This window comes from Mauremys reevesii, linkage group 19 (genome assembly GCF_016161935.1).
Source record: "Mauremys reevesii isolate NIE-2019 linkage group 19, ASM1616193v1, whole genome shotgun sequence".
Classification (NCBI taxonomy): Eukaryota; Metazoa; Chordata; order Testudines; family Geoemydidae; genus Mauremys; species Mauremys reevesii.
The window spans coordinates 3,555,462-3,581,391 of NC_052641.1; the positions used below are offsets into that span (position 1 = coordinate 3,555,462).

Sequence of the window (25,930 nt, forward strand, 5' to 3'; positions counted from 1 at the left end):
GAGTCCTAGCGCTGTACTATAACTGCAGAACCATCCTCTTCCTCAGACAAGAAAAGAGTTGTTATCCCCAGTGCCAGCCAGGCCCCAGCTTGGGTAATGACATCCACCTACTTAAGGCTCCCCCTTCAGGGTCACTTGGAGAAATTGTCCTTCTTTCCCTAGCCAGAGAGCAGTAGGAGGTCGCTGGTGCAGGATGGGTGCTATATCCCACCCCAGAGGTGGCCACATGGCAGCATTGGCTCAATGAGTGATGACCACGTGTGCTGGGCCTGATCCCTGTGACCCTACACTTGTGTCATGGCTGACACCTTGGCAGAGTGGGTGTGAAACACAACTGTGGTGTTTTACAGTTTCTCCTCCCTGGAGTCTGCGACAATGCAAGGTACACAGCCCGGGGCCTCAGGCCGGGAGGCGTCAGTGGACTTACTCTGGAGTTACACTGGTGGACACGAGATCAGAGGAGAGGGATTGTCCAGTGGTTCAGGTGCTGACCTAGGACTTGTAAGACCTGCATTCACCTGCCTGCTCCTCCACAGATGCCCTGGGTGACCGTAGGCAAGTCCCTGGGCCTCAGCTCCCCATCTGTACAATGGGGCTAATACCACTGCACTGCTGTACAGGATAAAGACATTAGAGATTGGGAGGCAGCCAGACCTGGTGGTGATGGGGGCCAGATAAACACCTAATCTAGCCAGAACCTGGCCCCTGTGTATAAAGTGCTTTGGGATCCCCTGGTTGAGAGAAGCTCCATCTCCGGATCATTACCAGGGACCCGACCTCTTGGGTTGACTCTGCCCTGAGGCCAGTTTGGCTTGGTGTGGTCCAGGTGCCTCATTTCCTCCCATGCTTTTTTATGACTCATTGGGTTGCTTCTAATTCCCTTGCAGCAGGCCAGGCGAGACCTCAATGTGGATTTCCCAGTGCTGATATCACGTGAGTCGCTGAAAGGTGAGGGTGCATTTCGGCCAGGCCCGCTACTGGAAGCTTCCTGTGCTGTGCACATGCTGATGGAGAGGAGGGACTGGAGCCCAGTACCCTGAGGGGTTAGAGTTTGTAACTCCAGGAGCTGCTCCAGGGTGTAGCGTTTGTAACACCTGGAGCTGCTCCAGGGTGTAGCGTTTGTAACACCTGGAGCTGCTCCAGGGTGTAGCGTTTGTAACACCTGGAGCTGCTCCAGGGTGTAGCGTTCGTAACACTGGGAGCTGCTCCACGATGCAGCGTTCGTAACGCCGGGAGCTGCTCCAGGGTGTAGCGTTCGTAACACTGGGAGCTGCTCCACGATGCAGCGTTCGTAACGCCGGGAGCTGTTCCAGGGTGTAGCGTTCATAACCCCAGGAGCTGCCCGGGAGCTGCTCCAGGGTGTAGCGTTCATAACGCCAGGAGCTGCCCGGGAGCTGCTCCAGGGTGCAGCGTTCATAACGCCGGGAGCTGCTCCAGGGTGTAGCCTGGTGAAGGCTCAGGCAGCATCCCAAGTCCACTGAAAATAGGTGTTGGCCACGGCCTGAGGCAGGGTATCAGGCGGTGGGGTATGAATATCCAGTCTGGAGATGGACAATCCTGGTTTCTGGGAGTGGCTGTTTCTCTTCTGCCTGGGGTCTTTTCCCAGAGAACACACTCAATGGGTATTCATCACTGGCAGCTCCGGGTGGGAGACATCTGGTCCCATGCGACCTCATCCTGCTCTTGTTGAGGTCAATGGGGACAGCACTGACCCCAAGCCTGGGTAAAATTCAGCCCAACCCAAGGCTCCCTGCACCACTTAAGCCTCTTAGTGGGGCACCACTGTGTGGGCAGTGTTATGTTCATGGAACACAAGTTAGATAAAAAACATAAATATTCTTGCTAGAAGTTGTAACATCAAACAACTTTATTTCTTAGATTCCAGAACAATAACACACAAGAACCAAAACCAGAGAGAGACAAAGCAGGCTGCTTCCTACAGCAGAGAGACGCAACTTACTCCACCTCACTCTAGGCTGGCTGGCTGCAGACTGGCCACTCAAGGGCCAGATTGCACACTTCCCTTGCACAGAGCCTCCTTACCTAGCTAGCCTGCAAGCAGAACCAGGAAACCCTGTACAAATTTAATAGTGATACTCGGTCCTTTTGACACGGTTGTCAATACAACTCGGGGAGCTGCCTCTGGGCCCCTGCATACCAGGAAGGGTTTTTCTTCTTTGGCCCTGCATGGGAACGGACAGAGGGACCTGGCTTAAGGGTGGCATTAATGTGGGAGACAGACCTTGCTAGGAGCAGGGCATGATTAGCTAATGAGAGCCTGGCTTTTATTCGAATGCTTAACCTAGTGTTTCATTGGTCAAGTGGGTTGTCCCTGGCCATGTTGCTGTAGATTTGCGTGTGGGAGTTCGGGGAGGTTTTAGGGAATGTCTCTCTAGCTCTTATCTGAACTCAGTTGTTATTTTATGCCTTGCCCATAGACTCTTCATTCCTGCTGCTCCAACCCCTGACCGTCATTCAGATGTCATTCCGTGACCCCCCTGCACGCCTGCCCTGTTCCACCCCCTCCTCTGGCCACCAAGCCTGCCCCAGACTGGGGGATATAACTGGTCTTCTCTCTGCTACTTCCTCCCCACGCCTAGGTGCAAAGCTGGAGGCCTCCAAAGCCCAGATTGAGTATCAGGCCCAAGTGACGTCTGAGGTAGACAAGATAAAGTGTGCAGTGCAGTGCTCACACCTCTGGGTAAGGCACTCAGGGCTACGTGGCTTGGGCGCTTTGCTTCAAGGGTGGTAATGCCAGATTGTCAGCCCTGGAGGCTGAAAGCTCCTGTCCTGTGTGGACATAGGTGCTGGAACTAGGGGTGCAGGGTTTGCTGCTGCACCCCCTGGCTTGAAGTGGTTTCCATCATATACAGCGTTTACCATTTGGTTCAATGGGTCTCAGCACCTCCACTCTACAAATTGTTCCAGCACCCTGGGGTGTGGATAGCTTCCCCCATGCCATGCCCATGTCCTTGGCCTGGCCTGGCCGCCAGGCCAGGGATCAGCTAAGAGCATGGATGTGCCTTTGCTAAGGAGATGTAATATTCATACCAGGGTGACTATGCTTATGCCCTTGTTGACCCTCTGAAGTGTCTAGGGAGTGGTATCCCCAGAAGCCTGAGCAGACTCGCCCAGAGCTGAGTGCTTGTCTCTCTCAACAGCCCTGACTGCTGAGAGCATCCTGGCGACTCTCTCAGGGCATCCTGTGTGCTGGGAGCTGCTGTCTGAGCCTGCTTCTGCCTTGGCACAGAGTGGCTGGACAGTGTGCTGCTCCTTTCCTTCCCCGTTTGCTCCAGCTTACCAGAGCAGATTGATTTGCAGAGCTAAGGAAGCAGCAGACACTGTGTCGTGAGGGGACGAGATCCTTGGGACATGCGCCAAGAGAAAAGAGGCATCAGAGAGTCAGATCCAAGCTCCTGACTCAGCTCTGAATTGGAACTGTTGCCTGATTAAGGACTGAGGAGTGAGTCCAGTGCTCAGGATCTGGCCCACTGATGCCAGGCCCCAGTAGGCCAGGATGGCCTTAGACAAGGGCTAAGAAGCCACCTGCAACATCTAAGGGGCTTTGCTGGGGTCTAATGTGGGACCCCAAGGCCACAGCCTGTTGCTGCGCTGCTGCTACTGAGAAGTCCCTCCAATGAGCCCCCAAAATAGCGATAATATACCTGTAACTGGGCAGTGCTGAATGCTGATCTCACATACTCCAGGGTGTGGCCTGCATGGCTGGCTGTGGCTGGTGTAAGCTCCCCGCACTCCGAAAGTGGAGCTGGGATCTCATAGGTCCTGTATTCTTCCTGGTCTGATGCATTTTATTTTGATGCCTACTGCTCCTCCTCCCTCCTGGCCAGGACATTGCAGGGAGGTTCCTGGCCCAGCAGAAGACTGGGGAGAACCTGCAACAGCAGATAGTGGAATGTGAGCAGAAGCGTGAGGAGCTGGAGGCCAAGCTGAAGGAGCTGGAACTGGAACGTGCTGAGCTGAAATTCCACCAGACCCCAAGCTCCATAAGGTACGTATTTACCCCTGCACGTTGGGTCTTCACCCCTGCTCCTGGGTCTTCACCCTGATGACTTAGCTTCTGACAGGACACATGTTGTAATTCAGGCTCATAGAGTGCATTTTCTACCATGGTTGGTGCCAGCCCCATATTTACTGGTGCTCTGGGTGTGAGGATGGGATCTAATGTCCTCTAAATACTCACAGCCTGCTCCCTTCCCCCCACCAACGCACTTGGTCCTCTGCATTTCTGCAGGGCCCATCTTTAATTCCCCTGGAATCCTATGCACTGTTTGCAGCAGTGCTTCAAAAAAGATGACATGGCATCTGGGGCAAAGGATTCTGGTATGTGTCCGAGACCCACAAGTGCTACTGCACATAGCTGTGCAGAACCAAGGTCCCTCTTGGAGGGAGCAGGGCATTCTCAGCAGCAGGCCTTCACTTCCAGAATTTGCCCCCCCTGGAAACACATGAAAGCCAGGCCTTGTAAGATGCACTTCACAGCCCAGGCTGCCACCAGCTGTAGGCTCCAGAATCCCAGGCAAGGGGCCCACTGGTTAGATTTCCTCCATGCCTGCCCTTTAACGTTGCTGTGGTGCAGGATTTGTGGCGTGTGTGCTCCTGTACAGTGTCTGATAGCGCTTATCTAAGCCATGTAAAGAGCATCCAGATGCTGTGTGGATGGGGCTCCATAAGTATAATCCGAATGAATAACAGCCTCCCTTGGCCCTGTGTGTGTGTGTGTGTGTATGTGTGTATATGTGTGTGTGTGTGTGTGTGTATACGTGTGTGTATGTGTGTGGGTGTGCCTGTGTGTGTGTGGGTGTGTGTGTGTGTGCGCCTATGTGTGTGCACCCTCTAGCTCTAGGAAACTGGCGGAAGAACTGAAGAAGAATTTGGAGGCAGAAGAGGTCCGGCTACACCAAGTGCACACCCAAATGCTGAAGAATCAGGAGCTTCTGCTCAGCTTTGAAAATGGCATTGACAACCTCCTAATTCGCCTGTACGGGATCACTGTGCCTGGCCATGTATGTGCCCTAAATCCCCCCCCTCCTGCCCTTCCTGTCACTGTGCAGAGCTGGGCTGGGCCGGAGAGGGCTCTCTGCTCCTACCTCTTCAGCATCATGTCATTTGCTTTGGGAGCTTGTAACTAGGCTCACCCCCAAACCCACTACATCATCATCGCCACCTTGTCATTCCCACAGAGAAGCGGTTCTCTCCCTCACTCGTGGGCAGTGTATTGCATGCTCGCTCTCCGTGCTGCTACAGCAGCCTTCACAAAGCTGTTGCCACTGCTGGTACAGCTCTCAGCATCAGCCTGGTGTGCCCGCCCCTGTGTGTCCCCGCTTTTCTGGGCTACCAGTGTTCCTCCACTGGGAATGTGCCCTGCACCTGCCTCGTCCAGCATTGCTCTGCTCTCAGACCCGGTTCAGTGTGGGGCCTGTAGACCCCATCACACGCTCAGACACAGCGGATTGCATGCTCTTTCCATTTCCAAAGGCCAAACCTATAGCAGGGTTCAAAAAAGAATTAGCTAAGTTCAGGGGGAGAGGTCCATCAGTGGCTAATAGCCAGGATGGGCAGGGATTCAACCCCATGCTCTGGGTGCAGGGGTGACAGATTCTTCCTAAAAGTGTGTGTGTGGCAGGGAGGGGCATAGCTGTCCATGCAGCTCTTACTCCAACCTGACTCCGGCTTCAGGCCTGGCCTGAGGGTGGGGCCCTGGGGGCCAAAGAGCTGCAGCTGGGTCATAGTAAGAGCCGTCTGTGCTGCTGTGGGGAGCTGCAGGCCTCCATCTGCCTGGCGTGGGGGGCCTGGGACACAGGCTGGAAGCTGCACTCGGGCCTCCCCACCCCGGGTAGATGGATGGTCCGCAGCTCCCCACAGCTGCCCAAGCCGGGTTTCAGCTGGCTGGGGGACGGGGCCTCGTGGAGAAGAGAAGGTGTAGGGGACCAGGGCCATGGCGAAAAGTGGACGGACCATGGCCTCTTGGCCTCCCCTGTTCCGGCACCCCAATCTGGGTGTTCCTAGCCTCTGACAGCTTGGATTGGACGGCAGGGGATGGATCACTTGATGATTGCCTGTGCAGTTCATTCCCTCTGAAGCACCTGGCATTGACTTAGCCACTGCTACGTAGCTATTTGTACGTGAACTAGCTCGATGAGAGAATGGGTTTGCAAGCAATGCAGACGTCACCTGAAAGGGCTCTCGTCCTCGCCACTCAAATAGAAAGTCCCTTCCTAAAGATTAATGGGGCAGTTCACTCCACTCAGAGCACCTGCTTCATGCTGGCTGGCTGCAGACTCAGGCAGACCTCCCTGCATCAGTTTATGTCTGGGTCATATTTTGAAGGGTTTTGTTAGACCTGCAATAAAGGTCTGCCTACGGGATGGGGAGCAGGCAGATACTGGACGCAGCGTCGGTATATAATACTCTAAATGCTCTTTATTGATTATAAAACAAACCTTACTCACTCCACATTCACACCCCAAACATACTATACTAGAGTCCAAAGGTCAGAATGGTCCCGATGGCCAGTCGAGATTCCTTCTGATCATAAGATGCGGGGAGCCAGCGAAAACCACATCTATATCCACACAGGACTCTGGATCAATAAACGACCCTGATTTGCAGAAATCATAGGCACCATTTATAGTCCGTTACGTCGTGTCCTTGGTTGTTTGCCTTTGTTTACTAGGCCTTCTACCCACACAATTCCAAAGATACTGTATATGCTCGTTCATAAGCTGAATTTTTTTAGTAGAAAAGGGAAGCACCAGAGAAGGGGGTCGGCTCATGAACGGGTATAGAGAGGGAGAGGTGGGACACAGCCCCTCCCCCCAACAGAGGGAGCAAGGAGAGGCAGCACAGCCAGCAGAGCCAGAAGGGAAGAGGCAGGGCCAGAGTCTCGCCGCTTCTGGCCCCGCTGCTCCCCCTCCAGTCTCCGAAGCAGCTGCAGCTCCAGGGCTGGCAGGCTGCAGCCGTGCCGCTCGGCCCCGCCCCCCAGAGCAGGCTGTGGCCACACCGCCGGAGCACTCTGCACCGTGCCACCTGGCCCAGCCCACTGGAACGTGCTGTCCAGCCTGCCGGAGCAGCTCCAGCCAGGCCAGAGACATCCTCCCCTGGCCCTCCCCAGATAAAGTGGGAAGGGATGGGATGGGGAGAGCGTGGGGGTCCTGGGCTAGGGGTGGGGTCATGTGGGGGGTGGTCACAGGGGTTACTCCCCTAACCCCCAGCTTCCCCCCCCCCCGCCAAATTTCCCCACCAGTTGCTGTCCCGGCCCATCAGGGTAAGCCGCTGGCGCGCTGGGACACTTTGTCTACTTAGGTTTACCTCCAGGCCTGCGGACGCTCGAGGTAAAGAAACCATCTCGGCCCACCAGCAGCTTATCCTGATGGCCTGGGAGACAAAGTTTCCCAACCCCTGAATTATACGGTCGGCTTATGAATGGGTCATACAAAATTTCCATTTTTACTTATCCATCTTGAGGGGGTCAGCTTATAAACGAACGGCTTATGATCGAGTATATACGGTATATTTATATCTATATCATCTATATATCTATCTATATCTTCGCAATCGTTTGGGTAGAAGGCCTAGTGTGTGTGTGTGTATATATATATATATATATATATATATATATATATATTAGCGCTGTCAAGTGATTAAAAAAATCACGATTAATCATGAGATTAATCGCACTGTTAAACAATAATAGAATACCATTTATTTAAATATTTTTGGGTGTTTTCTACATTTTCAAACAGATTGATTTGAATTACAACACAGAATACAAAGTGTACAGTGCTCACTTTATTTTTGACAAGTATTTGCTCTGTATAAAAACAAAATAAATAGTATTTTTCAATTCACCTCATACAAGTACTGTAGGGCAATCTCTTTATCGTGAAAGTTGAACTTACAAATGTAGAATTACGTAAAAAAAAACTGCATTAAAAATAAAACAATGTAAAATTTTAGAGCCTGCTGGTCCAGTCAGTTCTACTTCTTGTTCAGCCAATTGCTCAGACCAACAAGTTTGTTTGCATTTGCAGGTGATAATGCTGCCTGCTTCTTGTTTACAATGTCACCTGAAAGTGAGAACAGACATTCTCATGGCACTGTTGTAGCAGGCATCACAAGATATTTACGTGCCAGATGCACTAAAGATTCACGTGTTCCTTCATCAGAGACTGCTATAACATGAAATATATGGCAGAATGCAGGTAAAACAGAGTAGGGGACATAATTCTCCCCCAAGGAGTTCAGTCACAAATGTAATTAATGCATTATTTTTTTAAAAAGTGTCAGCAGCATGGAAGCATGTCCTCTGGAATGGTGGCCAAAACATGAAAGGGCATATGAATGTTTAGCATATCTGGCACGTAAATACCTTGCAATGCCAGCTACAAAAGTCCCATGCAAGCGCCTATTCTCACTTTTTGGTGACATTGTAAATAAGAAGAGGGCACCATTATCTCCTATAAAAGTAAACAAAGTTGTGTGATAAACTCAGGACAGACAGTTGCAAGAGGGGGGGAGGAGTCAGTCCCAGAGGGTTAAAAGGCCCTCCTCCTTATCAACTGAGAGGCAACTACAGGTCAACCAGGTTCAGCTGAGAAAGGGTTACCAAGGTAGCAAATTAGAATCAGCTGAGGGGAGCTACCTGAGGGTAATTAGGACCAGCTGATTCCAACTTGGAGCTGCCTGAGACCTTTTTAAACCCCTTCCTGGGAGGGAGGAAGGAAGGGGGGAAAAAAAGCAGAGAGAGAAGGAGTCCGGCTGCCAGGAGTGTTGAAGCAGCAAGCCTCCCCAGGAGGAGCGGCAGGATGCTCTCCTACAAGGCAGGGTAAAAAATACTTTAACTAAGACTGATGGGAAGACAGGGGACAGACTTCCCCTGATTTCTAAGGGGGACTGCATTACCCAAGCCGGTCTCCCCAGAGCTAAAAACAGCAGAGGCTGGGGAGACTGAGATGGGACTTTGCCACACTTGTTAGTATTAGCGATTGGCTGAACAAGAAGTAGGACTGAGTGGACTTGTAGGCTCTGAAGTTTTACATCGTTTTATTTTTGAGTGCAGTTATGTAACAAAAAAACCCTACATTTGTAAGTTGCACTCTCAGGACAAAGAGATTGCACAACAGTACTTGTATGAGGAGAATTGAAAAATACTATGTCTTTTGTTTATCATTTTTACAGTGCAAATATTTGTAGTAAAAAATAATATACACTTTGATTTCAATTACAGCACAGAATACAGTATATATGAAAATTTAGAAAAACATCCCAAATACACCTCTACCCCGATAAAACGCGACCCGATAGGACGCGGGTTCGCATACAAGATGGTAAAGCTCTGACACGCTGCTCTGAGCAGCGTGTTAAGGGTGTCGGGCCAGGCCGGGGCTGAGGGGTTTGATAAGGGGCAGAGGGTCTCGAGGGAGGTCAGGGGCTCCCCCCCAGGATGAGGGGGGCAGGAGCTGTGGGAGGGCACTTTTGGGGGCCCCGCAGTCCCAGAGTGGCCTGGGGGATTAGCGGGGGGCTGGGAGCAGCCCGCTCTGCTTCCCTCACCCCGGCCCCAGCCATGCCACTCAGGGAGTGGGTTTGGGGGAAGGGATCCCCCCCGCACTCACCAGCAGCGGCGGAAGCGGAGCAGCCCGGCCCCAACCCCTCCACTCCGCCAGCTCCCAGCCGCAGCGCTCTGCTTCCCACCACAGGTGAGTGCGGAGGGGGACGGGGGGGCATCCTTTCCCCAACCTCCCTGCACTCACTGACGGCGGGAAGCAGAGCGCCGCGGCTGGGAGCTGGCGGAGTGGAGCGGACTGGGGCCTGGCTGCTCCACTTCCCGCCGCTGCCGGTGAGTGCATGTCGGAGGGTGGGGGTGGATAGGGGTCGGAGCAGTCAGGGGACGGGGGTCAGGTAGGGGGTGGGGTCCTGGTGGTGATTAGGGATGGGGGTCTCTGGAGGGGGCGGTCAGGGAACAAGGAACAGGGGTGCAAAGCAAGTTTGATAGAATGTGGTCTCACCTATAACGCGGTAAGATTTTTTTGTCTCCCGAGGACTGCGTTATATCGGGGTAGAGGTGTATTTAATATATTTCAATTGGTATTCTATTGTTTGTGTGACTAAAACTGCAATTAATCGCGATTAATTTTTTTGAGTTAATCGTGTGAGTTAACTGCGATTAATCAACAGCCCCAATATATATATCTTTGGAATTGTGCGGGTAGAAGGCCTAGTAAACAAAGGCAAAGAACCGATAGATATACCTATCCCAACGGTTGCTCTGCAGCAGGAGGGCTCCAGGCCTCCTTTGCTTTCTCTGAGGCTGGGGTTCTGGAGTTCAGTAATGTGGCAGTTGCAGACAGAGAAGGCACTGCAGCCTGTGCATGGCCATGGACTCTCACTGTGTGCAACCATGGCAGAACAAGCTTTCATTTCCCCTCGGAATGAACCGGAGAGGCCAAAGGTCATGGGAGGCTCAGGATCTCAGCAGAGCCTAGTGCTGAAGCTGGGTGGCCGAGCTCAGTGTGTGGCTGGAGCTGGGTGGCGAATGCCCCATTCTCATTGTTTGTGCACAAATCCAACATGCTTTTCGGATGCTAAACACATCCCAGTCGGTCGGGCTGCAGTCAGGTGGGGAAAGGCACTTTATAAATGTCCCTCTGCCCAGCACTCAGCCTGGACAGGCAATTCCCCAATTGCTGAGGCCTCTCATCCCGTCCTGAACCTCCTGGGTGTTTGTTCCCACTTGCTGGCTCCCTCTGCACTCCAGACAGTGCCCCTGGAAGGAATCTCTGGAGGCGGCATCATCTATATCACTTTGTCTCCTTGCCTCTAGGGTGACATTCACGTGGACACCAGTGACACTTACGACAAGCTGCAGTTCTGTGAGACAAAGCTGCTGCACTTGACAAAGGTCATGACCCACCTTCCATCCTACAACTTCAGCAGGGAGGAGAACAATGAGGTGTGCTACTCCTCCCTGACAGGCTCGGGGGCCTTCCCCGAGAGGCTGGGCCCAGGCAGCAGATACAGCTGCACTGCTACTGGAGTCCCCAGGCAGCAGGTCTCCTCTCTCTAAAGCCTGGAGGAGGTCCCAGAACACAGTCGTGCTGATGGGCTGGAGATACCCAAACTTTGCCCAGCCAAAGGGGCTGCACTGGTAATTTGCCAGGAACTCCCAGGCACATTGCAGCTGCCCTCGTCTTTCACTTGTTTCATGTGTGTATAAGCCCCTGCCAAGCAGCATCTGAGCACTGTGCAGTAAAAATAGTGCAAATCAGGAACTCAAGAAGCAATATCTAGCAACCAGAGACTCTGTGTCCCAGCCAGGGGCGGCTCTAGAGCCCAGCGGGGCAAGCACCCCGCTAGGCGGCCTTTTTCCAGGGGGGCAGGCGCGGGGCGGGGGGTCGATCGTCATGCCCCTGGAGAGGTCCGGAGCCCACCGGACGACGGACCCGCCCCGCAGGCCCTCACTGCGGGGCCGCTGGTCCCGTCGCTGGCTGGACCTCCGCAGCGGCAGGCGCGCGCAGCAAGCGACCCGCGCGCCGCCAGCGAACTGTCCACAGCCGCGGAGAGGTCCAGCTGAGCGCGCGCAGCCGCGGACCCCAGCGCAGTCATGCCCCAGGTCCCGCCGCCCCTCCTGCTCGGGCGCGCCTCCCGGCATGATTGGGGTGGGCAAATTTGGCCCGCCCTGGTCCCAGCCATGGATTGCACCATCATGATCCCAGCAGCCTCCAGAGTTTAGTGGTGCTTTACACCCAGGTTAGCTGACCCATCCTGGCCTATAGGCTAAAGCTAGCCAGCCTGAGTACATGCCTCATGCCTTGGATGGGCTTGTACTCCAGTGGCTAGCCTGACCCACTGCTCGCACCTCTGCGGCTATGCTCCATGTTTAGCATGCTAGCTTGATCAGAGCTAACATGGGTATGTCTCCTTGAGCTGGAAATTACCTCTTCTGCTGGAAATGTAGACATACCGTGTCCATTGCCCCCCTCTTCTCCCCCTCCCCACCTATACAATATTTAACCTGAAGTGTTTTTTTACAGACCTATGTGAAAGTTAGGAATTTCCTGGAGGAAAGTACAAGGAATGAGCGTCAGAACCTGAAGATTTCTTTTGAGGATGAAGAAGATGCTGTTAGAGGTATGAAGATCTTGGAATGGGAGAGCACTGAGGACCTGTAGTTAGAATGGAGATCTCAGCCAGCTGCTGGGGACATAAGAACATAAGAAAGGCCGTACCGGGTCAGACCAAAGGTCCATCTAGCCCAGTATCTGTCTACCGACAGTGGCCAATGCCAGGTGCCCCAGAGGGAGTGAATCTAACAGGCAATGATCAAGTGATCTCTCTCCTGCCATCCATCTCCATCCTCTGACAAACAGAGGCTAGGGACACCATTCTTACCCATCCTGGCTAATAGCCATTTATGGACTTAGCCACCATGAATTTATCCAGTCCCCTTTTAAACATTGTTATAGTCCTAGCCTTCACAACCTCCTCAGGTAAGGAGTTCCACAAGTTGACTGTGCGCTGCGTGAAGAAGAACTTCCTTTTATTTGTTTTAAACCTGCTGCCTATTAATTTCATTTGGTGACCCCTAGTTCTTGTATTATGGGAAAGAGTAATAACTTTTCCTTATCCACTTTCTCAACATCACTCATGGATTTTATATACCTCTATCATGTCCCCCCTTAGTCTTCTCTTTTCCAAGCTGAAGAGTCCTAGCCTCTTTAATCTTTCCTCATATGGGACCCTCTCTAAACCCTAATCATTTTAGTTGCCCTTTTCTGAACCTTTCTAGTGTCTGATACTAGTGCTAGAATATCTTTTTGAGGTGAGGAGACCACATCTGTACACAGTATTCAAGATGTGGGCGTACCATGGATTTATATAAGGGCAATAATATATTCTCAGTCTTATTCTCTATCCCCTTTTTAATGATTCCTAACATCCTGTTTGCTTTTTTGACCGCCTCTGCATACTGCGTGGACATCTTCAGAGAACTATCCACGATGACGCCAAGATCTTTTTCCTGATTCGTTGTAGCTAAATTAACCCCCATCATGTTGTATGTATAGTTGGGGTTATTTTTTCCAATGTGCATTACTTTACATTTATCCACATTAAATTTCATTTGCCATTTTGTTGCCCAATCACTTAGTTTTGTGAGATCTTTTTGAAGTTCTTCACAATCTGCTTTGGTCTTAACTATCTTGAGAAGTTTAGTATCATCTGCAAACTTGGCCACCTCACTGTTTACCCCTTTCTCCAGATCATTTATGAATAAATTGAATAGGATTGGTCCGAGGACTGACCCTTGGGGAACACCACTAGTTACCCCTCTCCATTCTGAGAATTTACCATTAATTCCTACCCTTTGTTCCCTGTCTTTTAACCAGTTCTCAATCCATGAAAGGACCTTCCCTTTTACCCATGACAGCTTAATTTACATAAGAGCCTTTGGTGAGGGACCTTGTCAAAGGCTTTCTGGAAATCCAAGTACACTATGTCCACCGGATCCCCCTTGTCCACATGTTTGTTGACCCCTTCAAAGAATTCTAATAGATTAGTAAGACGCGATTTCTTTACAGAAACCATGTTGACTATTGCTCAAGAGTTTGTGTTTTTCTATGTGTCTGACAATTTTATTCTTTACTATTGTTTCAACTAATTTGCCCGGTACCGACGTTAGACTTACCGGTCTGTAATTGCCGGGATCACCCCTAGAGCCCTTTTTAAATATTGGCGTTACATTAGCTAACTTCCAGTCATTTAGTTTCTCCGCAATGACTTTATCGTCTTTAAGCGCTCCTTTTGTATTTTGATCATCAAGGGGCCCCACTGGTTGTTTAGCAGGCTTCCTGTTTCCGATGTACTTAAAAAACATTTTGTTATTACCTTTGGAGTTTTTGGCTAGCTGTTCTTCAAACTCCTCTTTGGCTTTTCTTATTACACTCTTGCACTTAAGTTGGCAGTGTTTGTGCTCCTTTCTATTTGCCTCACTAGGATTTGACTTCCACTTTTTAAAGGAAGTCTTTTTATCTCTCACTGCTTCTTTTACATGGTTGTTAAGCCACAGTGGCTCTTTTTTAGTTCTTTTACTGTGTTTCTTAATTTGGGGTATACATTGAAGTTGGGCCTCTATTATGGTGTCTTTAAAAAGGGCCCATGCAACTTGCAGGGATTTCACTTTAGTCACTGTACCTTTTAACTTTTGTCTAACTAACCCCCTCATTTTTGTATAGTTCCCCCTTTTGAAATTAAATGCCACAGTGTTGGGCAGTTGTGTTCTTCCCACCACAGGGATGTTGAATGCTATTGTATTATGGTCACTATTTCCAAGCGGTCCTGCTATAGTTACCTCTTGGACCAGCTCCTGCACTCCACTCAGGATTAAATCTAGAGTTGCCTCTGCCCTTGTGGGTTCCCATACCAGCTGCTCCATGAAGCAGTCATTTAAAGTATCGAGAAATTTTATCTCTGCATTTCGTCCTGAAGTGACATGTTCCCTGTCAATATGGGGATAATTGAAATCCCCCACTATTATTGGGTTCTTAATTTTGATAGCCTCTCTAATTTCCCTTAGCATTTCATCATCACTATTACTGTCCTGGTCAGGTGGTCGATAATAGATCCCTAATGTTATATTTTTACTAGAGCATGAAATTTCTATCCATAGAGACTCTATGGAACATGTGGATTCGCTTATGATTTTTACTTCATTTGAATCTACACTTTCTTTCACATATAGTGCCACTCCTCCCCCTGCACGACCTGTTCTGTCCTTCCGATATATTTTGTACCCCGGAATGATTGTGTCCCATTGATTGCTCTCAGTCCACCGGGTTTCTGTGATGCCTATTATATCTATATCCTCCTTTATCACAAGGCACTCTAGTTCACCCATCTTATTATTTAGACTTCTGGCATTTGTGTACAAGCACTTTAAAAACTTGTCCCTGTTTATTAGCCTGCCTTTTTCTGATGTGCCAGATTCTTTTTTATGTGACTGTTTATCATCTGATCCGGCCCTTACATTATACTTTTCATTCCTCTGCTCCTGTCTATAACCTGGAGATTCTCTATCATCAGACTCTCCCCTAAGAGAAGTCTGTGTCCGATCCACACGCTCCTCTGCAGCAGTCGGCAACATTCGCAACAGCCTCTCCATCCTCTGTAACTTCAGGGTCCCATCAGCTGCATTCCACTGCATTCCACTGCATTCAGACATGGACCCCCATTGGCTAACATAAAACTGGTGCTGGTCTAGAAATCTGTAGTTGCCAGTTACTCCTGTGGCTCACAGAGTTTGTGTGTGAGGAGCCACGTCCCTTCTTTTAAGGCCAAGGGTTCTCACTACAGTCTAGGGGATTTCAGGATGGTAGGAGAGTAAGAAATGGACAAATCCTATGGGCTACTCCTCTGAACCCTCCATCAGCAACCTCCAGTCAAGTGTAAATATCTCTCACCTTCTATCTATGTACATCCTTGCCATTCTCCTGCCTAGTTATAGCATTGCTAACCCCATCAAAAACGAGGAGTCAGGCCTCCAAAGGCATCAGATTGGCTTAAACCTCATGCAATTTTAAAGACTAATTCATGTTGAGCTCTGTTTATTCACCTTCTGCTGTTGGAACCCCAAGTTTTTGAGCTTTATTCTGCAACCACTACAGCTAGAAACTTATGTGTGAATCTCAGCTTTCATTTAAAAGAAACCTAATCACATGGCTCCAGGAGCTGGAGCATTATAGAAAACATCATATGGAGTGAGAAATAGCAACACTGCAATTATTTTAGTGAGCTGAGTCCTGACAACTCAGAGTCTGAGGAACTGGGAATGGGAATGTAGCTTGCAAGGAATGTACTGGTAACTGCACTCTGCTGGATAGCACCAGATTTCTTTAAGCAGATGTGATTGTGTTGCCCACTGCCGGCTTGAGGCCTACAAAGACGCCATCAGCCCTGATACTAGTGACCTCTGCTGGGGATTTAGCCCCCAGGTGTTGCAGTTGAAAAGCAGCAGCAGCTCCAGTGCCATGTGCTTTCCCAGCCTTTGTCTTTTGCAGATACCTTTGATTTTGCTGACATTGACCACAGCTACGTGCCCAACCGGGACGAGATCAAAAAGCAGGGTGTGCGCCTGATTGAAACCATGACCAAGGCTGCCAAGAAGAAGCAGCGAGGAGGCCGGAAAGGCACCTAAGGCCCAGTACCACCATCTCACACCAAAAGCAACTTTATTTCAGACTCAATAAAGCACTTCACTTTCCTCGGCTGGTGTCGTGCTGCCCAGGCCCACTCAGTGCCATAAGAAGCTGTCGTAGGGTGCCAGGGCCAGGCTGGTGAGGGCCCAATCCTGTCAGGTGCTCACCTTTGAAATGCAGGGGAAAAAAAGCCCTCGCCACAAGGCAAGCCTACTGCAACCCCAACTCCCAATCACAAGGGAATTCCACAACCCTGCTCCCTTCAACAGCCAGTTACAGTATCTAGACCAGGGGTCGGCAGCCTTTCAGAAGGGGTGCGCCGAGGCTTCATTTATTCACTCTAATTTAAGGTTTTGCGTGTCGGTAATACATTGTAACGTTTTTAGAAGGTCTCTTTCTATAAGTCCATAATATATAACTAAACTATTGTTGTATGTAAAGTAAATAAGGCTTTAAAATGTTTAAGAAGCTTCATTTAAAATTAAATTAAAATGCAGAGACCCCTAGACCGGTGGCCAGGACCCGGGCAGTGTGAGTGCCACTGAAAATCAGCTCCCGTGCCGCCTTCGGCACCCGTGCCATAGGGTGCCTACCCCTGATCTAGACAGATGCCACATAGAGAGACTGATAACAAGCCCTCTCTCACACACCCACGCAGGGCACTCGCGTCTTGCTGGGCAGGCAGCTGCTGTGTTTTCATCTGTTGTCACTGAACCTGTGGCAGTGGGAACACGGCAGCACCGATCGCTGGACACAGACACTTTGACCAGGCGCAAGCCCAATGTACTGTGATAATATTGCAAATCTTTAGACCCACGTTAAAAAAACCCAGTAGAGTCACTTATTTTTCTGACAGCTGGAAAATCCCTTAAAAAACCGGCCAGGCCAGTTGCAGGTAACCCCAGTGCTGGGCGCCCCTGCCCCGCTGCAGCCTGCCTTCGCGCGGGGGATGGGCGGAGCCATGCGGCGGGGCGGGGCGGAGTGGGCGGGGTGGGAGCAGGTGTGAGTGAGTTTCACTCTCTTGTCCCGCGCGCGGTTCCGTAGCTGCGCTTTCTGCGTGCGTCCCTCTCGCCTTAAAGCGACAGGACCAAGATGGCGGCGGCGCGGCGGGCTGAGCGGTGTCTCTTAGCTCGGCGGTCGGCGGCACCTGCGAGGGCCTGGCGGGGCTGAGCCCGACCCACAGGAGCCTGGGCAGCGTCGAGACCCGGATCCGCCGCTCTCTGCCCCGGGACCGGGCGATGCCGCGTTAACCTCCCCGCGCCGGGACCAGCCCCGGAGCTGCAGCCGCGGCGGGGGACAGGCCCTGGGAGAGCAGCCGCGGTGCTGGGGCTTGGGCGCATTCCTCCGCCGGGGCACAGCGGCGCGTCTGCTCGGGCTCGTCAGCGCCCCCGATGGCCACGTAAACCGCCCCCCCCCCCGCCCCTGCGCCGCCCTGCACGGGGCTGCTGCCGAGCGCCGGCGGGAGGCGCCTTCCCACGCGCTCTTAGAGCTTCGTGCCCGGGAAGGCGGGGGCGAGGAAGATGTTCTCGGCCCTGAAGAAACTCGTGGGCTCGGACCAGGCTCCCGTCCGCGACAAGAACATCCCCGCAGGGCTGCAGTCTATGAACCAGGCTCTGCAGAGGAGGTTTGCCAAGGGAGTCCAGTATAACAGTGAGTAGGAGCGTGAAAGTTTCGGGGTGCAGAAATACAGGGGTGGGGCATAATCTCTCGGGTTGCAAACGTCCATGCCCTGAGAGCTCGATCATTCCTGCTGTTGTGTGCAGAGGAATGAAACTGTAACCATATGATACTAGCCCTTTGTTTTGTGTGCTGTTACTCTCACAAACTGTCCCCGGAACAGTTTGTGGCATTAAATAGTTCCACTATCCGTGGGAGATGGAGTGATAGGAAAGGGAGAGAGACCTAGTTGAAAGACAGAAAACTCAAATCTTTAATGCTTGTTTCGAATACTTCCTGTTTTAGGGGCTGGGTGGTTCTGAATGCCTACGTCCCCCCACACCTCTACTGATTTCGTTGGCAGTTATAGGAGCACACCATTTCTCAAGATTATTCCATTAAGATGCTAGGAAAATTACCCCCCTCCCTGATATTTGGATGGACTTTGCTACATCCCAGGAAAATGGTACTTTCTCATCAGGTGTTAATGGCTGTTTGTTGTTAAGTGACTATTGTGGAATTTTGCCATGGTAAAGGTTAGTGAAAGGTAAAGGCGGCACCATATCTAGTTTTATTAGGTCCATTAGTCTCATATTGGGTATCAGTTTATGCAGGTACATTTTTTAGAATTCTTTTTCAATAGGCATTTTAAGAAATGTTTTCTCATGGATAATTGCAGCATCTCTTATTCCTAGTAGGAAAATATTCCTTGAGACTCAGAGGGACACTGTAAGTAGGTGAAATACATGAACAAGTAATAATCGTGACACACAGGGCAGTGGTTCCAAAACGTTTTACTTAAGCAATTCAGCAACTGCATTTTCTCTCTTTTTGCGACCCACTCAGGGGCCCAAAACCATAAGTCAGCTGTGTCCCCTGCTGCTGTTGCCTTCTCCTTGCCCCTCTGAGGCTGTGACACTGACCACCTACAGCAGTACCCTCTGCCTTAGCACTACAGCCCTAATTCCGGTGCAGAGGAGAGGTCCTGCCGGGGCATTGGAGACCGAGCCTGCTCCACTCTCACCCCCACAGCAGCAGTCCCTGTCCTATGGGCTGGACCAGGCCTCCCTCCACAGCTGGGCCAAACCTGAGTGGTGCTGCAATGTTGTGCAGCAGATCACAATGCCTGGAGCCGAGAGCCAGGTCCAGCCCCATGGGACAGGGACTGCTGCTGTGGCGGTGAGAGTGGAGCAGGCTCGGTCTCCAATGCCCAGAATAGGGAGCTGGGCCCAGCCTTGTGGGCTCCCTCTCCAGTCTCTTCCTCTCCACATCTGGCCTGTAGCCCACCTAAACCCAGTGGTGGGTTGAGACACAGTTTTGGTAAATGCTGACATAAGGTGATAGCTCTGAAAATAGACACACACCATCACAGTGAGTATTAGCTCATCTGTGTGGATCTGTGTAGGTAGTGAAGTCAGAGTGCAGAAGGGTTAAGAGGAGATCAGCAGTGTGGAATAATGTCTGATTTGTAAATGTTGGACTTGAATAATTTTCTATGCATGTGAGTGCAGCTGGGGAGGTGTGAGGGGGCTAGGAACCATAGTTGAGGGGAAGGGAAAGGCTAGCGTTAGAAATGTAGAGAGGATGGTCAGCAGTGCTTGTGAGGGGGTGTATGTGTGTTTCTTTGTTATACCAGAGGAAGCATTTGGTTCACATCCATTAGGTACACTAAGAATAGTGTGTAATTTAGAAAGTGTAGCAATTGTGTGGAGCGATATCCATTTTTAAGATTAATACAGCTGGGTCAAAAATGCAAACACTAAAGCCACCAAGCATAGTCCCATTGATTCCTTAGCAAGTACATCCATTTTTAACTTTGTCACATTGCTAAAAGCCTGTGGAAGGGTTTTGTTTGGTGCCTTGACTTGACAGTACTTGTGTTCTGATAGCTTCAGTTCTATCATAAATTGTTAAAAACAGTATTCTGTCATTGCCTTGGGGAAAGCTTTCCAATTGCCATAGTAACTCTTCTCTCAGTGTTGCTGTTATATAATAATTACAGAAGATGCAGGCCAGCTTGTGAAAGGGTTTTGGAGGTAGTCTACTAAGACATGCATGGTGTATTTATTTTTGAATGCCATGCATGTGTGACCCTTCGAGGTTGGACAGGTCTTGGCATGAGGAGTTATAACTAAGGTGACTTCCAGACATTCTGTGCTTCAGCCTCAGGGGCTGCGGACTCCGGAGCTGGCAGCTAGTGGGGCCCTGGAAGGGTTCCAGTGACAGGGGGTCCCCTGCAGGGTTCCGGTGACAGACGTCCGAGGGGGCCCTCAGGATTCCGGCAACAGCCTTGCGTGGGGTGGGAGGCAGGGGGATGCCTTGGGTAAGCGGTTGGGGGTGTCCCGTTTTCTCTTTAGGCAATATGGTCACCCTGCAGCTCCCAGCCACCATGGGCGGAGGGGAGCTTCCAGCTGTGGTGGGCAGAGGGGGAACCCCACACCCTGGTGGCGGGGGAAACCATGGAGCTGCAGCAGTAAAAGTCACAGACAGGTGACGGCTTCTATGAATTTTTGTTTATTGCCCATGACCTGTCCGTGACTTTTACTAAAAATAAGCATGATACAATCTTAGCCTTAGTTATAACATGAGTGGGATATGGGATAGTAAGGGATGTCAGGCAGAAAGGGCGTCACTGTGGGGAAGACAAGGCTGTAGCTCTTACTTTATTTCACCAATGCGCCTTTGTAAATTAAAAAAAAAAAGAAATTCAAGGGGAAAGATGAAAATGCTTTTCATAGCCATTGTATACAAATAAGTGTCATGCCTTTAACTCCCTTTTTTTCCCTACATTTGCACAAATCCAAATTTAGGGTTCGCTGTCATGACTGTTACAAAAATGGTCACTCACTTTTTTGATGATCCATTCAAAACATGAAACTGAAATCTGTTTCCTTACCACACATTTATTTAGCTCAGACACTGACTTGTTGAAGGATTGCTCATAAGAGCTATAGCTAATGGGTTGGCAGCCAGGAATTTCTACATTCTAAATCTGGCTCTGATACTGATTTGTGTGGTTTTGGGTGCCACCTCTTTGTGCCAGTTTCCGTGTCTGTGTAGTATAGTTAAGAAAAGAAGAAGTGGAAGAAAACCCTCAGGTAGGTAGATTAACTATATTAAGTGCTGAGTGTTATGCTTATGAATTCTGGACAGCTGGCATGAGTTATAGGAAAAAATGCATTGAAGCACTTTGTTGAGGGAACCCCATCCACTCCCTGCTAGATAATATAGACCTTTCAAACAGAAGAGAAGAGGTTGGCTTGTTTGTAGGGTATGATTTCAGAAGAGGGCAAGGCCTAATTAGCAGCAGCCACTAGTATTCAATGGAGAATCATATTTCAAAATAAATTTTCATACTTGTATCTTAACACATGTGTTTTTTCATGTACTCCTCATCCTCACTGTGCCTTGTGGGCTTACCACCATACTTGGCTTTTTAGTAGCAGAGAAGAAAATAAGCTATAAGCACTGCCAAACTACAAACTGAAAGTTTACATAAGGTGGTGATAGGCTGGGAGAGGAAGAAATGAATGAATGTGGCTGAAGGCCTTTCTGGGATTGTATGTCTGAGGATTCCCTTGAAACTACCCATGGATGGTAACTGATCAGAGCAAAAGATGTTAGGCGGTTTGAAAGACCCAGCTGTCATATTCTCTTTCTTGCCTGGAGATGGGAGCCCACTGTGCTACCTTCCTCAAACTGTTTGACAGGGCAGGCATGTCACAAAACAGAAGGAAGTCTGTGTGTTCCTTTCAGATGGCTTTGGACATAATCAGTATAATACCGACAAACACATGTGTAGACACTGCCTAAAAATCAACCACTAGTAGGAAATACTGAGGCCAGTGGTTCTGGGAAATCAAATATTCTACCAGTCTTCTGCTTTTCTCCCCTTGAAAGTAGAAAAATGTTCTCATGGATATATTGTATCCTTTTATGAAGTTTTTAAAACCTGATCTTCTGTATTGTTATAGATTATTATTTGTAGTTTTGTAGCAACTATAAACACACCTCAGTTTAACATTCTGGAGGAGCAAGGACAGAGTTGGGGGTCAGGAGCTCCTGATGTCTAATTGAGTCTGTGGCTAACTGCAATCTGTGGCCTTGGACCTTTGCCTCTTCCTCAGTTTCTCTATCTGTAATAATGAGTGGAATCTCTCTACCTTTTGTAGAGGATTTTAATGATGTGGATGAAAAGTGTACTATATACTAAATGACTTGTTACTTTCTTTCCTCACATTTTTCTGTCCCCCACAAATAACTTCTGATGCTTGTTATGCAAACCTGTGGGTGTTGCTTTAATTTAAATCACTATTTACTATCAAATTAAAGCTGCAAGCCTATCGTTATCATAAATGGTAATACCTATGTGTACCTTACTGATGCTCCTCATTTCAAACTTAGGAGTATCTAAAGGGCTGTTGACCAGGGACAGTCAGGTAATCATGAGTGGGCTTGTAGTGAGTGTTGAGTTATTGATTATGCTGTATGTCATTTTTTAATGATATCCGGGACCTTATCGGAGTTACGTACATGCAGCAGTGGTAAGAGTGTTTGGCATATGATAAATGAAGTAAGAGAGCAGCCTTGGCATATTAAATTTAAAAAACCTACCCTATAAGGAGGAGGAGGAGGGATAGCTCAGTGGTTTGAGCATTGGCCTGCTAAACCCAGGGTTGTGAGTTCAATCCTTGAGGAGGCCACTTAGGGATCTGGGGCAAAAATTGGTCCTGCTAGTGAAGGCAGGGGGCTGGACTCGATGACCTTTCAAGGTCCCTTCCAGTTCTAGGAGATTGGTATATCTCCAATTATTACCTTTTTATTACCTTTAAGGGTGTGACTGTAATTAAAAAACAAACAAAGGCAGTGTTAAATTCACCCTATTGTTACTTGAGTGGTTATTTTGAGTGTCTTGACACAGGTTGCACAGCATAAGAATGACCATACTGGGTCAAACCAACGGTCCATCTAGCCCAATATCCTGTCTTCTGACGGTAGCCAAGGCCAGGTACTTGAGAGGGAATGAATAGAACAGGGCAGTTTTTCAGTGATCCCTCCCCTACTGTTACAAGCAGTAGGCACCACAAGAGAGATAGGAATTGAGCTCTTAACCAGCAAATGAAAGGTATTTTAAGTTAACAAAAAGGTGTCCTTCTCAACTTAGTGGAGGTTTCAAATGTAGGTTTTTGTGTGTTTAAAGTGGTTAAGCAGACCTGACTTCTAAGCCTTTGGAACTAAACTTTTTCTGTTTTAACACACAGTTAACAAACCCAGCAGCATAGTTCAAGAGAAGCAGAAATTGATACAAATTATAAGCAATTAAACTGATCAGTGTAATTACCTTTTTCAAACTGAGGAATACGTGAACAGCATAAATGGTGAAAGATGCATCTGACTTCCAAGTCTCTCTTCCTTTTAATAAACTAAGCTGTAATTTAATAATGGACATAGATTTTTTTTAAAGGACTCTCCAGGGGAGGCAGTCTGATCCTTTGGGTAGGGCGTAGCTCTGAGGCAGCAGACCTGGGCTCCTGTTCCAGCCCTACTGCTGACTTGCTGCATGCTTTAAGGAAAATAGGCTCTTTTTTTTTTTTTAAAGTAAGCAGTCACCTTTCAGTATGTATTTCTCCATCTGAAAATGGAGATAATGCTTACCTACCTCTTTAAGGATTCTGTCACATCTATAGGTACAAAACACTGTAAGTACTACATATTATTTTAACCTTATTTTTGGTCTCTTAAAGTTATGTATTATAGAAACATGAATACCACTCAGCAAATAGTCCAAAAAGAAAAGCAATTATCGACAACTATAATTTTAACTAACATTTTTAATGGCTGCTTATATATTGTACATTACTTAAAATATTTACTGTATATACTTGTTCATAAGCCAAATATTTTTGGTAAAAAGATGACGCATCAAAGAGCGGGGGTGGCTTATAAAGGGTCAACACCAAAATTCGATGATTTTAAACTCTATGGAATCATTGAATTGAATATCTAATACATTGTTGTTCTGTTTACCTGGAGTGTCTGCAGGCATGGTGCCCCTCAGCCCCATGTAGCCACAGGTCGCTGTACCTGGCCACAGGGAGCTGAGGGGCTCCATGCCTGCAGATGCGCCAGGTAAATAAAACGTCCCGCCAGCGGCTTACCCTGACAGGCCAGGAGCCAACGTTTGCCGACCCGTTTATTGATGTCAATACTGCAGCCTTTTAAAGTTGCAAAGTTGTTTAGTGGACTAAATTGGCTTGAAATGGACCTCATAAGTCTCAAGCCAATATGAAAATATAACGTGCAGAATCGATGGAATCTCTAATAAAATTGAAATAGCCTGTTATCCCTACAGACATGCCAATCTACAGGGCTGCTTTGAAATAAACAAAGAACAATAATTTGACAGTGATAAAACACAGGTGACTTTCCTATATAAAATCCTACAAAATCTATAATTACAATAATCTATTTTATACTAGTATTTAAAATGAACAACGGTCAAATCAAAAGAAAAAGATCTTATCATGCAGCGTTCAAACTTAAAGTTGTTGCATATGCAGAAGACAAAAAAGCTGCCTAGAAATCTGGAAGAAAAAATAGAATCTTTCCAAAGGTTTATTATAAAATATCGAAAGGAATATGCATTTGAACTGTCACAAATAGGAAATATGGATGAAACACCAATGACATTCAATCTCCCGAGCAACAGAATGGTAACCACTGTTGGTGAAAAAACAATTTGAATTAAAACCACTGGCCATGAAAAAATCCATTTTATGGTGGTTTTATCATGTTTGGCAAATGGATCAAAGCTCCCTCCTGTTATTTTTAAAAGAAAAAGCTTGCCTAAAAACATGAAATTTCCCGCTGGTTTCATCGTACGTGCACACGAAAAGGGATGGATGGATGGATGAAAGTGGGACTATTGAATTGCTGGAAAAAGCGTGGAATAAGAGACCAGGAGCACTTATCAAGAAATCTGCTGTTCTCATTTGGGACGTGTTCAGGGCACAAAAGGCGGATGAAAAATGTGGCCAAAAATATGAAAACTACTTTGGCTGTAATACCTGGAGGCTTAACTTCAGGCAGACATCAAGCGGTTGTAGAACTGAACAAACCCTTTAAAGACAGGCTACGCAAAATGTGGTCTGAGTGGATGTGCTCAGGCACGGCGAAGTTGACAAAAGGCAGGACTCTTATGAAGCCCGAAATCAATCTGGTTGCCCAGTGGATCAAGGGTGTCCATTCAGTCAGAAATGGTAGAAAAATCATTTAGGAAATGCTGTATCAGCAATGCACTCAACGGGTCAGAAGATGATGGCATATTTGATGATGACACATCAGAGGCTGATGATGAGAAGGAATCTGACTCTGAAGACGACACTGCTGACATCTACAATGACAATGCAGGTGTAGCTGTGACTGAAGCCGAGTTTAATGAACTGTTTGGTGAATCAGAGACTGATTCAGACTTTGAAGGATTTTAAGACTTTTTAAAGTATTCTATTGTTCTAAGTTACTTGTTTTAAATATCCATTTACTGATTTTAAATATTGACTGTAATTTTGAAGGTGAATACATATTTGTTCAGTTATTAAAACAGGTTTTTTGTTAGATTACATTAAAATAATTCTAGCAAAAGTTTTGAGTGTTTCTTGTGATGCCAGCTTTTAAAATATAGCAGGGAATGGCAAACTGCGGACACTGGGAGCCGAGGGGCTCCGTGCCAGCAGATGCTCCAAGTAAACAAAATGTCCCAACCCGCCAGCGGCTTACCCTGACGGGCTGGGAGCCAATGTTTGCCAACCCCTGAAATATAGGGTCGGCTTATGAAAGGGTCATACAGTTTTTGCTATTTTTACCTAACCGTCTTGGGAGGTCGGCTTATAAACAAACGGGCTAATGAACAAGTATATACGGTAAGTGCATGGTACAAACATCTTGAAACCAAGCAATAGCAGTCCTCCACTTGTATCTCTGTTTTAGCTACATCATGAACATCGGACGAAGGGCTGCCTTTTGTTATTAGGCTACTTTGGCAAAGTGATGCAGAATTTAATGCTAAT

General features: G+C 48.4%; 2 protein-coding genes across 4 annotated transcripts in view; both read left to right on the top strand.

The window, feature by feature from the left end:
- CCDC183 (coiled-coil domain containing 183) overlaps positions 1-16,308 on the top strand; it is a 32,132-nt gene extending 15,824 nt beyond the window's left edge. The window contains exons 8-14 of one of the 2 annotated variants that reach the window (XM_039505957.1): positions 888-933; positions 2,601-2,701; positions 3,849-4,009; positions 4,859-5,024; positions 10,841-10,969; positions 12,051-12,147; positions 16,071-16,308. In XM_039505957.1, coding sequence (XP_039361891.1) covers positions 888-933; positions 2,601-2,701; positions 3,849-4,009; positions 4,859-5,024; positions 10,841-10,969; positions 12,051-12,147; positions 16,071-16,207 — 837 coding nt within the window. In that variant the 3' untranslated portion in view covers positions 16,208-16,308. Of the gene's footprint in view, positions 1-887; positions 949-2,600; positions 2,702-3,848; positions 4,010-4,858; positions 5,025-10,840; positions 10,970-12,050; positions 12,148-16,070 lie in introns of both variants that reach the window. The other variant, XM_039505956.1, reaches the window with a different exon arrangement.
- Positions 16,309-17,288: 980 nt separating this feature from the next.
- RABL6 (RAB, member RAS oncogene family like 6) overlaps positions 17,289-25,930 on the top strand; it is a 92,929-nt gene continuing 84,287 nt past the window's right edge. For both annotated transcript variants that reach the window (XM_039506609.1, XM_039506610.1), the window contains exon 1: positions 17,289-17,858. In XM_039506609.1, coding sequence (XP_039362543.1) covers positions 17,729-17,858 — 130 coding nt within the window. In that variant the 5' untranslated portion in view covers positions 17,289-17,728. The remainder of the gene's footprint in view (positions 17,859-25,930) is intronic.